Here is a 13100-nt window from a genome sequence, read left to right as displayed (position 1 = left end):
CAATGTAAGGAGAAGCCAGCCCTACCTATGATGGGACAGATCCTTTGGCATACAGCATACAGAATGTATATGTCAAGCAACTATAGGTACTCTTCTGATGTGGTCACGTCTGCAGGGGAAACCGTCTCCCAGCACTCCTCCAACCACAGGAAGCCATGTACCTTTTAATCCAAGGAACCCTAATTCTACTGTCCTTACCCAGCAATGTTTGGGCTTTCTTGTTTTCTTTCAGTCACAATAATCCTTTGAAAATGTAAATAATCTTAAAACTTGGCACATAAGAAAAGTCAGTGAACACGTGGAATGAAAACTGCCCCCTCCTATACAGCAAGTGACTTACAGATGCTGTGTGCTGTATTTGCCAAAGGACAAAAATCACTTCCAGCTGAGCTTCACAGAACTGTCCATCAGCCCGGCCATACATCCTACAATTCATACACGAAGAAAACCAACTTACTCAAAGCACAACAAGAAACCAATTATTCAGAGGGAAAAGTCAGAAGCTCTGTGTGTTGAAATATACTATAACTTGCATGCTTCTGAAGTGTAACCCAGAGCAAAATAATGTGTACCAGCTTATGACAGAATTTAAAATGATGAGGTTGAAAGCGACTTAACTTTCAGCTATTAGTATTAATAAGCCTCTGTGTTTCTACACTAAGGTGTGATTACTAACACAGACTAAGCTTAAAGTAATACTACAGCAACCATGCCCAGAAGCCATGGAAATACTGGAGCAAGAGGGTACAGAGGGAAGAAGCAGCAGCTAAGACAATTCCTGTCTTCAAAGAAACAGCCTAGTAAAGAGCACTGTACAGGCTTGGGCTCTGGAAGTGCCCTGCTAGGCTGAGTCCTGACCCCACTTTCAGCACTGCCTCCATGTGACTTACTATTAGAGAAGGCAGAAGTCTGCAAATAACATTACACAGGGAAAGAAGTTAGGAGTCGGGAAAGCGTGTGCACTGCAGTGATAGTAGTGTGGAAAGTGTATCTCCCATTTCTGCCGAAAAACCTAACCATCAAGCATGTACTCTTTTAGAACTGTGTTTAACTCCCAATTTCACACACTGTTTTAGGGTAGAAGTCCAGTGAGGTTAAATTTTAAGTGTTTTTACTTAAAACACTAGGCTCTTTCATATTAGACTGGAGATCAGAATTCATTTCGGCCTGGCACTGTTTCCCAGTGCACCAGGCAGAATGCATGCAGAAAAGCACTGGTAACACAGCCATCACGGATGCAATTAATGTGCCAACTGTGACTTGAAATGGTGTAATTTGTCTAAGAAGAGAAAGCAATTAATTTTAAAAACAGACAATCCAACCTCAACCCCTCCTTAAAATCTCCTCTGGTTTTTTTTGGTAACCCCACCCAATTATTATCCAGTCCTTTTTAGGTAACCCAGGGCAAGCCTCATGTTGTCTTTTCTATTCTAATTGAAGGGTGGTTTGAGGAAAATCTTCTCATTATGAATTCTTTGCAAACGCTCCAATCTTAAGAAATTGTGATCTTTTCAGTTAGAGTTCCACAAAGTGAACGCATTCTGGAACATAACTCAATTCACTGTCCTGTGGGAGGAGGAGGAAGAGAACACATTCATACTTTCAAATTGAAGGCAATGTTGCTGAACAAGCAAGCTTGCCCTCCTTCTGTGATCAAAACAGGTCAAGTTCTGTGATTTTCATAAGCAAATGTCTACTTGGCCATCAACACATTTGCTGCCTGGAGCTCTCAATGGAAATGACAGAACATTTGCAATGGTCCTTGCCAGAAAGCTCAATTTTCAATGGACTGATACCCAACTCTTTTTACAGCCCAGATAAGACAGCTGAAATGTAAGAGTGCCAGGGAAATCTTCTATTTCCCCAAGTTTCTAAATGCTATTCTCTGTACCGAATGAAGCCACAACTAGAAATGCAGCTGGACAGCTGGCAGCCTGACCAAGGACTGCCTGTGTTGAGTTAGGGCTTTGTTATCAGTCTCCACTTCCAGTCAGTACCACTGTAAGAAAAACTACATCTACATCTACATCACAAACATTGCCCTGGTAAGCTGCCATAACATATGGCTAAGTTTACAAAGCAGGCTCTAAGGGCAAGTGACAGAGTGCACACCCAGCAAATACAAGGGCCTAGACTCTATCCCTTCCCCCACAACAAATTAAGAAAGCAGGGAAGATTTATATGCTGGTTTACTAAATACACAAAAATAATGTACAGCTGCATAGCTTTACTGTGTCAGATTCTAGGTGAGGAATTAGAAAATACTTAATTTGGGAGCTAGAGAGATGACTCAGCTGTAAAGAACACCAGCCCTCTTCTGGCTTCCTTGGGCATCAGGCACGCATGTGGTATACAGACACATATGCAGGCAAACACCTACACACAAAATAAAATTGTCCTACCAACTAGCTGCCAAAACATGTCCCGAAGAGGGACAACAATAGCCGTATTAACACGGACTGGAGAGCAGGGCTCAACCCTACACAAAGAACTACAGGCAAAAGAGGAATGCTGAAAGCAGAAGTAACTGTCTTCCAGGGAAGAAAACACCAAGTAGTTATATGTCCTAAAAACATATACACACAAGTAACATACAAACTGAGCAGATTTATTTATGTATTTAGAATACAAACACACACAAACAATTAAAGAAAAAAGAGGCTATGAATTTTTAAAAGATGAGGATATATGGGAAGGTTTGGAGGGGTAAGTGGTATAGTTATAATCTCAAAAAATTTCAAATTGTTTTAGAAGATTAAAAAATTGAAATGAAAATATATAATTTTCTTTGTACTTTCTACACCTTCTATAATAGATAGGTATATTAAGAAACATGAAGAAAAGATTCCCCAGGGGAAGCTTTACAGTAACAAGAAAAACAGGAAGAAACAGAACAGTTTATTTTACAATAATCTTATCCACATTGAGTTCCTCTGTTGGTATAATGTTCTTTTGGAATGTATACACTTTACCCTTGTTCATTCAAATGCTGATTTCTCTCCCCTACTCTCTGGTTTCAATCTGGACATTGCATTGTGATATTTATTCTAAGCATCACCTGTCTCAACTTTGTGTAAACAGGCCAAAATAAAGCAACTAGCCACAATGTTGAGCAAGGGAAAGGAAGCAGGAAGAGAGGGAGGAACCAGAGAACAGGAAGCTGGGAGGCAGAGGAGGAGAGAGGGCAGAGAGCTGGGAGAACAGAGGCAGGAGCAGAGATCTTGGAACGACGTGGAAAGATGGACTGGACCTAATATATCACAAAATGCAAGTATAATGTGGGAAATCTAAATGTCAGGAAACTATGCGGGCTTGGAGGTTTAGGATGGAACAACTATTGCCCAGCATTGTGTTCTAGGTTAAATAAATCCCAGTGTCTGTGTGGTGATTTGGGTATATAGCTGTTTAGGACTAACAGCAGCATTACTAAAAGATAATATTAAATCCTAAATACAACATTCCTCCTTTTACAGTTTCTAAATCTTAATAGTTATGCTAATTTTCATAATTAAAAAGGTTGGAAGACCTTCTATCCCACAAAACCATTCTTCCACATGGCACCTGCTGGTTACAATGTTGTTTGAAAGGCTAAAATGACTTTGGATACTGCTTCTCCGTCTTGGGACCAAGTGGCTGGAGTCTAAGCAGGAAGGCAAAATGTCTTGTAGAATTGATGGACACTAGGAATTAAATGTATATAACCCTTTCTGCTAGAGAAAGGATTTAAAATCATGTAACCAAAATGCACACAATAGGAGAAAAGTGAGCAAGAAAACAATGTTACAGAGAGAGAAGGGGTAGGGTAAGCCAGAGCAAAAGGAGAAGGACAAAATCTTGGTGAATGAAGGATGCTCTGCCCTGCTCTGTGCCAGGGCAAACTGGGACAACTAGAGCACTCTCAGGAGGTACACCTCAAATTGGAGCAAACCCGTGTGCAGACCTGAGACCAGAGTGTCACCCATGTGTGCTAACAGTGGCCCACTTTCAGCTATAAGCTGTCTAGAAGACAAAAAGGAGAAATCACAAAACTGTCCTATTGCTCAGCGTTAAGTGTAAAAGCTCCTCAGACACCAAGTCCTTGCAGGACATCCTCCTCCAGGCTCACTTAGGGAAGCTGGGTAAAAGCACCCTTGTGGGTGGGATGGGGCAAGGCAGCAATCTTAATTCATCCTCTCCTCTCACTAAGTGTAGGGAATGAAGAGCTGTTCTCCACTGTCAGAGCAGCTCAGGGACCTGTGAAGACTCAGGTGATTCCCAAGGCAGAACACATCGCTAACTGACAAGGGCTGTTCGCCTACAATATAGAAACCCTACTTTAAATGTCCTTAGCCTCCCTATAAGTACGTGGTTTCTGAGTATATAGTTTCCTCTTTTTGAGTTAACTGACTCACTGTCCTTAAGACATGAGTAATCTTACACTGTTACGGGAATGGGTGAAAATTATAATAGAGAACGGTGTGGAAATTATTTTAAAAGGTTAAATTATACTCTTTGCTGCTGATCCTTAAACACAGAATTACTGGGAAAGCAGGTATAAAAGAGTGTTTTTGCTTAGCAAAGTGATACATTATAATCCAAGCACTTGGGGGCTGAGGCAGGAAGATACCCAGTTCAGCTGTATTATACACTGAAACCTTGTCTACAAAGGGGGGAGGGGAAGCCCTTTTCACCTCAGTTGAGCTGCTGCCAGGGTGGATTATAACTTCCCACTTCAACAATGGTCTGGACAGTTGTCCAGAAGGCATTCCCAACTACTAGGAGCCAGCCCTCTGAGGCCAGGCTCACAACCAACAATGAAAACACTCACCAAGAGACAACACACCTTTTTGGAAGCCTAAGAATTAAGATACAGAGTATAACAACAGGTGTGTTGTGGCCTACTGAAGTCTCCAGATGAACACCTCAGAGCTCTTTGAACAACTTCTAGACTGCAGCAATATTCTCAAAGCTCTCGTACTTTCCTGAGCTACAGTTCTCCAAACAAGCTCCAAACAAGTGGGTTTTTTTTTTCTTTTGCTAGGGAAGGGGGAATATATATAAACAAAACGTAAGTTTTCAAATCTTAGGGAAAAATTAGATCAGAAGTTATGCAAATGATACAATCACCCTGAGCTTCCTCTTGTCAGTCAGTGTGCTGATGCTTGAGTCGGTGTTTTGGCCAGCTGCTACCAGCCACCCTTTACTCAACAACCACAGGCCGCTTTACAGACACTCACTCCTACCAGGTGGAGGGCTCTGTGAAGTGTCATTATCCACAGGAAACTGAGGCTACCACAGGAAACTCAGGACCAGTAAGGACAGAATGAGCTGAACCAACAGGTGCCTCTGAGGCCTCCACAGGCCTATCTTCTCACCAGCACTTGCTTGCAGGTTATCGCCTTTTATTTCACAGTGGGGACTGGAGTGCTGATAAGACCCAGGAAACAGCCCTCTCAGATAAGGGGAGTAGCCGCACACACACTGCAACCACTCCACCTCCCTTTGTCTACCTGGCTTGGCAACATAAAAACTCCTTCAGCGTGTGACTGGGTTTACTACGTGAAAAAAACCTTGATCCAACCCTCCTGTGAGAAGTTGTTTACTAGCCAAGACCCTGCACACTTACCTGTGGACATTACCATCAGGGACAAACTCAACAAGGCTTCACAATCAGCCTCCCAACAGCAGACCATCCACTGAACTTCCACATACAGTTCCTATCAATTACTCTCATGCTGAAATACCACCAGCTCCAAAAAAGTTCCTGAGCCCAACACATGTCAGGTCCAAAGGAAGCTACAAGTTCCCAAGCTCTAAAAGGCAGTCCAAATATTCAGAAATGGGCTCAACCTGGACTGTAGGAGGATTTCTGGTGGTTAAAGGCCAACATTCCCCAGGAATTCCCTCTACCAAAAGGAGTCATGTCCCTTACTTCTGCCCAAGGGACAAATGGTCACCTGTGGTGCCTATTTATGCATCAAAGCTCATGCTAGCCTCCAGGCTATCAAGTCCCCTACACATTCCAAAGTCCACCTAGGGTCCCAGCCCTTCTCACCTTCCCTGATACCCTGAACTCCCTCTAGCTCACAGGCTTCCCTCCCCCTAGCCACTCATCCGCTATAGCCCTGGCTGCTTTCTTTTGATCATCCCGCTTCACTTCAATCTCTGATTTGCTCCTGCTTCTCTTGCTGTTTTCTGTCCTTTACCCCTGCTATTCTCCCTCTCCTGAAGACAGCCCTGGCCAGGCACAGTCTGCTGACCATGTTCAATCGACTTTCTTTCTCTGCTCTGAACTCTTCCAGATGCCTCTGGCTGTTCTAACACATCTGCAATAAAAACCTTCCCCTTAACTATACTATGGAGCATTAGTTTATACAGCACATAGGTGCCTTCCTTCAGCCAGGCCCTCCATGTCCTTGCTGTCACTTTCCCATCCACAGCTCACAGCCCAACTCCAAGGAACTATACTTTCTCATAACCCACAACTGCCATTTGCTGCTACTTCATGATTGCAAAAACCTGCTATTGTCTCTGTCTCCAAGAACTCCTATTCATTCTTCAAGGCTGAGAAGGAAAGAAAGGATGGGTGTATGGTGAGACTGCCCTTGCTTAATGTCTTTCCTTTGGCACAAAGCGTGAGCCCTTCTCAATCAACACTGCCTTCAATTCTTCATCTAGATTAGGCTCTGTGGGGGCTGAAGCCCAGTAATAGTGATCTTTCAATAACTAACTTAAGTACTGGGCAGGGGAAAGGGGGACTGCCAGCGCAACAAGAACATGTATGTGACTTTTTGCTGACAACCACACCAATCTTAGAGTACTGACAGCACAGAACCCTCAAACTGTGATAGACAAAACTACACTCACTTCAGGACCATATCTTTCACCAGTCTTCTTCTACAGGTAATTCATAACTAGAAACTGGTTGTGCTGCAAAGTATACTTAAAAGTTGATTTATTTGATTTTACATGTAAACACCTTCCAACTTAATACTTGCCAAACTAAGCTATATGGAAGAGAGCAGCTGAACTGTTTCAAGATAAGCATAGTTTACTTAGCTCAAGAAATAAGGAAATTACTGATACATCATGGAGAAACTCATTAAGGCTGGCAAGAGAAACAGTCTAGCTTAACGCAAAGCATTACGAAGGGTCATTAACTGATTAAGAGTCCTGTAAAAGCTGGTGCTTCCCGCCTTTTCTTCCCACACCCTCTACACACTAATGCTAATCACTCTTGGACAGAAACAGGCAACCAATCACATCTTCAGAGGAAGTAAACAAAGCAAGTAAAGAAAAAAACTGTTCCCCATGTGTAGGCCAGGGGCGGTAAGATCCCCTTAATAGTAACTGTGAGGTGTTAGGTTAGCTCAGTGTGTTTTTTCAGTGTGTGTGCTGGAAGAAACTGGAAAACAGACTTAGGCATTGTCTTCAAGAATGCTGTCCTCTTCTGAAACGGTTTCTCACTGGCCTGGAACTTAGCACTTAGGCGAGGATGGCTGTCCTGTAAGTGCCAGGAATCCTATACAGTGCTCTGGCATGTTTTCCCCCTTTTCTTGGCACTTAAGTGCCAGGCTAGAACTCAGGTCATTGTACCTTGCAAGCTCTTTTCTCACTGGCCTATTACCCCAGCTGAAGCTCAGCATTCTAAACATTAAAAACAGATGGAAAAAAAAAAAAAAAAAAGAGCTGAGTACGCCAGCAAACAGGCCTGTGATCTCAGGACTCAAGTCTGAGGCAGGAGAATGTCCACATGAAGGTCATCCTCAGCTACTTAGCAAGATTTATTTTTCTTTTTAAAGACATTAAACTGTATGAGCACAGATGCCCTGGAGATTGGAGCTGAAGCAGCTATGAGCCACCTGATCTGGCTTGGACTGTCTTCCTTCTCAGAGTAGACAAAGAAATGTTTCCTTTAAAAATCCCCCCAGAGGATTAGCCTGGTGACAAAGGCTGCAATCCTAGCTACCTGGAAGCTAAGGCAAGTTCAAGGACAGCTGAAACAACTTGGGATCCTGCCTCATTTGAAAATTAAAAAGGGATGAGGGTGTAGTTCAGTGATAAAGCATTTATCTAGTATGCTCAAAAGAACTTCCGCAGGACAATAACTTTTGAACTTAAGGAAGAAAATCTAAAATCAGGAGCAGGAAGTAGTGACTTCTGCTTGCAAAACCAGCACTCATGGGGGGTTGAGAGGCATGAGGATTCCTAATAATTCAAGGCCAGAACAAATCTGGGCCTGGCGAGGCCTGAGGAGACAGATGCACCAACCAAGGAGAGGACCCGGGGCCCCTGCTCAGATGTAGCTGATGGATAGGTCAGTCTCCACATAGGCCACCTAGTAAGGGGACCAGGGGCTGTCTCTGACATGATCTCTGTTTCCTGCTCTTTGTTCACTTCTCCCAGGTTAGGACTTGCCAGGCCACAGAGGAAGAGGAGGCAGGCAGTCCTGAAGAGACTTCATAGTCTGGGGTCAGTTGGTAAGGAGGGCTCCCCCTTTCTCAGGGCTAGGGGACAGGGATAGGGGAGAAGAGGGAGGGAGGGAGAGACCAGGAGGAAATGAGGGAGGGGGCTACGAATGGGATATAAAATGAATAAATTAATTAAAAAAATAAAAACCAAGACATTTACTGAAAAAAAAAATTAAAAAAATTTAAGGCCAGCCTATACAAAAATCAAACAAAAACCAAAAACAAATACAGGGCTGAAGAGATACGCACTCACTGGCTGCTCTTCCAGAAGACTCAGGTTTGGTTCCCAGAACCTACATGGTAGCTCACAACCATCTATAATTCCAGTCTCAGGGAATCTGAGGCCCTCTTCTGGGCCCCTTGGGTACCAGGCACACAAATGGTACACAGGCATACATGCAGGAAAAACAATGATGATGATGGTGATGGTGACAGGCAGAATTATTTGACCTTTCTTTCTTTGCATCTCTATATTTTTTAAAAACTAAGAAAATACGAACTACAGCTATTAACTCCAGACACCTCATCAACCTGTTGCTAATTAGCACAACAAATTACATGTGATTCCATGATATTTTAAAGTAAACATATATAAAAGGCAAGTAACTTTGCAGATGGGTCTATGTGAATTATTTTCTACATTTATTTATAGAATCTCAGCTACCCATCTCCTTTCAAAGCCTCAAGTGGCTTTTCCACTAAATTAGACTGTAATTCCATAAGTCTGAACAGTCAGACCCAGTTCCTTCTTTTATGGCCTTCTTGGGGTCCTTTCCAAACTGGCTTCTGCCTTTCAGCATCCAGCTTTCCCTTTGCTAATCTGTTTATCACTGACAGTCACACAACCAGTCTCTTACTACCTGACCAAAGTGGTACAAATGTCCCCTTTCTCTAAGGCCCTCACCACCAGCTAATACAGACAGGGCGCCACTGCCCAGCCCCCGTTCCATTCTCTCCACCATGGCCATCACTAGCCCAAACCCCTTTTCATACAATAGCAGAACAAGTATCTGTCTTGCTGTGCCCTCAGACTCAGGTTCTGGATCCACAATGACCCTGCAGCCTGCCTGTTTTACAAAGGCTGCACTGTACCTAAGTGCACCCAAATCTGTGAGTCAGGAGCACTCCTGTGAGCTTCACAGTTAGGCAGCTACATAACAAGAGTTGGCTCAGGCTGGACTCTATCTGCTACACTTTTGAGTTTCATTTTGTCTACTTTCAAAACTGTTTTGTTTGCTATGAGTTACCACTGCCTGCTGTCTTTTGGTGAGGCCTAGCCTCAGTTCAAGTGTACAAGAGGTCTGATGGGGCTGTTAACCGCTGAAGCATTACATTACAGTAACTCAGGTCCAGACAAGATTACCTTCCTAGATTTTTCGAGGGCTTCTTAGCTCCCTCCTGGATCTCAGTCCCTGGAAGGAAAAGGTTCCTAGTTACTAGCCCCAAACTATAAATTCTGACATTTTCAATCTTATATCACAATGCCCTTTGAAAGTGTTGGCATCTCCTTCATCTATAAACCAAACAAAAGTTTTGTTAACTTGGAGGACAATGATGATGTGAGAACAAACCAAGTAATAAGTTTTTGTCTTTTAAAGACACAGTATCATGAAGCCAGGCTGGCCTTGAACTTCTAGCCTGCCTCCACCTCTTCAATGCTGGGAGTTTTTCATATGAAGACTGAGCCAGGTGTGGTGGCATATGCCTGCAACTCCCATCACTAGGAGGCTAAGGAGGAAGATTCAGTTTAAGTTAGATCTGGTCTAAACAGCAAAACAAATAAAAGTTTACTTTTTAGGAGAAATATAACACTGAGCACACCCAGTTCCAAATTCAGGCTCCCTTTTGTGCTGTAAGAATCAAGAATCAAGCACTTTCATTTCACACAGTAATGTGCATGGCCGGTCCAACTTAAGAGCTCAATGTGGATTTCCGGCCCAGGCTTCAAAAAAAAAAAAAACCAGTAAACCATAATAATAACTTACGACACCATAACCCCCCTCCCAATTCAGGCCTTCCCTGAAAAGTTCTCTAAGGCTAGCTAATCGAATTACAGAGCTGACAGGCGGAGAGGCAGGGACCCTGACTAGCCAGGGAAAGCCCTTCATGTGCTCTGCTTTTTCAGATCACAGATAAAGAATAAATGAGAACACAGAAGAAATGACTGGTGGATTCAGTGTTTCCTGGAAAAGATTCCCTCTTTGTTAGAAACAAACAAACAAACAAACAAACAAAAACCCAGAAAGCATTTCTACTTCCCCCCTGCCTAAAAGAACATAGACCATGAAAAATCTTAACATTAAAGAGGCCAAAGGACACCATATACTCAACTTTAAGATGGGCTTTGGGAAACCATGGCTGATTATAAAACAGTAGCCCTAGTGTACACTATGCCTTCTTGATATTTCTTGCATGACGATCTCTATTGATTTGTGTATGCTGGTCTCATAAGTGTGAAAACCTTTGTGGAGGGTAAGAAGTCATATAACCTATCTGAACAAACTACTCTGGTAATTGTCTCTAGAGTTGCGATTTCGTGTGACCTGTCACTAGATTGCAATTTCGTGGATTTTCAAAAACATAAAGCAAACAATTTAATGGGTTCTTCCTCAATTTAATTTTGTCACTGAAAGGACATTTATTTTATTTACATTTATTTACCTATTCTGTGTATGCTGTGTGGCATACAAGAGGACAATTTGAGAGGGAGGACTCGCTCTCACCTTCTGCCATGTGGGATCTTTCTGGGGAATAAACTCAGGTTGTCAGGTGTAGATAGCAGCAATCACCTTACCTACTGAGCCACCTGGAGGGAGGAGAAGGGGTCCTTTCTCATTTTCTTTTTGTTGTTGTTTAATTTTTATTTTTATTTATTTTTTTTTTTTGAGAAGGGTCTCACTGTTGATCATGTCTGGCCTGGAAGTCAGATACCCACCTGCTCTGCCTCCTAAGCGCTAGGATTAAAGACATGTGCCACCACATCTGCACCTAAATTTCCGACAAAGATTTTAAGTCACAGAACATCTGGGAGGGTCCTCTGACCTGCTGGTTCTCAAACTACTCCACAGACACAACTACCTGCTCTCTAAGCTTCTTTAAGCCAGCCTCTTGATTTAGCAGCAGGAGAGGTGGGCAGGCCATTCAGAGGCAGTCACTCTGCGGTGCCTTTTCACCTTTTTTTTCTTTCTCAATCCCGCACTCGTCTTAAAGGAGAGCTCCGGTTACACTTGTTCTCTTACACCATCTGCTGCCTGAAAACTTAGACCAGAAGCTGGACTTAAAAGCCAAAGATCTAAAAGCACTGCTTATAAAGGTAGAGCAAACAGCAGCCAGGGCAGCCTTGAGGAAAAAAACTCAGCCCCAGAACGTCCGTGCTCTGTAACCATTCCTGTCACTGATTCCATGCCTGGAAAAACTCCAACCTTCACCCATACAGTAAAGGTTTCTGTACTTCACACACACACAAATTTCCACCAAGTCCCTTCACTTGGGTCTACAACCCCTCTACTATTTCAGATTCACTGCAATGCAAAAACATTTCTAACCATGCCCCCCCCCCCCCGCCCCGTTCCAAAACCATCTCCTTTCTAAAGGCGGCTTTCCAAAGGCGGCTTTTTAAAGGCGGCTAATCCCTTTGTTAATCCTGAACATGACCGCAGCCACTTCCAAGACTCATTTAGCTACTGGGGCCCAGTTACTTCCTAACACGCATACACCTCTGTAACTGGGCTAGGGAACCCCAGACTGCAGTCTTGCACTGACCCGCTCTACCCCACAAGCTGGTTTTCCTCCAGGTTCTTTCCCTCTAACAAACCAGAGTGGTCAAAAGCGGAGTGAGCACTCTCACTGAAAGGAGTGGCTATGGAAACCTTAAAGTACGGCAGGGAGAAGTCCTAGCCAGGTTAATTGAGGAGGGCTCTCCTAAATTGAAAGGACAAAGCGCCTATTTTAGAGACTCAAATTATAACCTCTGCCTCCACTATCGCAAGCACAACACTGAATTTCCCACCACCTTATGGGGGACACTCGTGCCTTTCAACAAAGGAAGTCTCGAGCACAGATCGCTTACGTGTCTTGCTGAAGAGCAGGGCGAAAGACACACCCCGAGAAGCCAGCCTCCTCCACCTATTCCCAAAACCTTGCCCTTGAGCGCTGTTCTCACCACCCTCATCTAACCCCTGCTGTCTTCGCCCGAATTGGCTGGCAGCTTACTACCGAAGCCTCCGGGGAACCCGGTAAGGCCGCCCCGCCCGCCGGGATGCTGGATGCGGGAGATGGGTGTCCACGACAAAAAGGGGGCTCACCTGTAGGCGGCCACGGCGCGGGTCTGCAGGTACTTCTGAGCGGTCATGACTCCCACGAAGAGAAAGTTCCTATCGCGCTGGACGCCCTCCGCGGCCGAGCCATGCGGCCAGAGCGGCACCCCGCGCGCGTCGCCCCGCGCCCCGCCGGGTTGCGCCGCCGCCTGCCCCGGCCGGCATCCCTCGGGACTGGGGCGCCGCCGCGGGCCCACTCGCTTCAGCTCCGAGGCGCGGGGCAGGACGAGCCGCGAGGCCAGCACGAAGCCCAGCACGAGCCCGAGCAGCATGCTGAGCCAGGCGCGCCGGCTGCGCGCGGCCATGCCCGCGCCCCTCCGCCCGCCGGGCCGCC

At 44.6% G+C, this 13100-nt stretch overlaps 1 protein-coding gene across 1 annotated transcript in view; it reads right to left on the bottom strand.

Annotated features, from left to right (window-relative positions):
- Chsy1 (chondroitin sulfate synthase 1) overlaps positions 1-13092 on the bottom strand; it is a 50571-nt gene extending 37479 nt beyond the window's left edge. The window contains exon 1 of the mRNA XM_055623639.1: positions 12755-13092. Within this exon, the coding sequence (XP_055479614.1) occupies positions 12755-13071 (317 nt within the window). The 5' untranslated portion in view covers positions 13072-13092. The remainder of the gene's footprint in view (positions 1-12754) is intronic.
- Positions 13093-13100: the final 8 nt, after the last annotated feature.

The sequence above is a fragment of the Psammomys obesus genome, unplaced genomic scaffold (genome assembly GCF_907164565.1).
Source record: "Psammomys obesus unplaced genomic scaffold, mPsaObe1.curated_primary_1811, whole genome shotgun sequence".
NCBI classification, from domain to species: Eukaryota; Metazoa; Chordata; class Mammalia; order Rodentia; family Muridae; genus Psammomys; species Psammomys obesus.
Note: the sequence above shows the minus strand (reverse complement) of the source record. Positions and strands in the feature narration are given on the sequence as shown.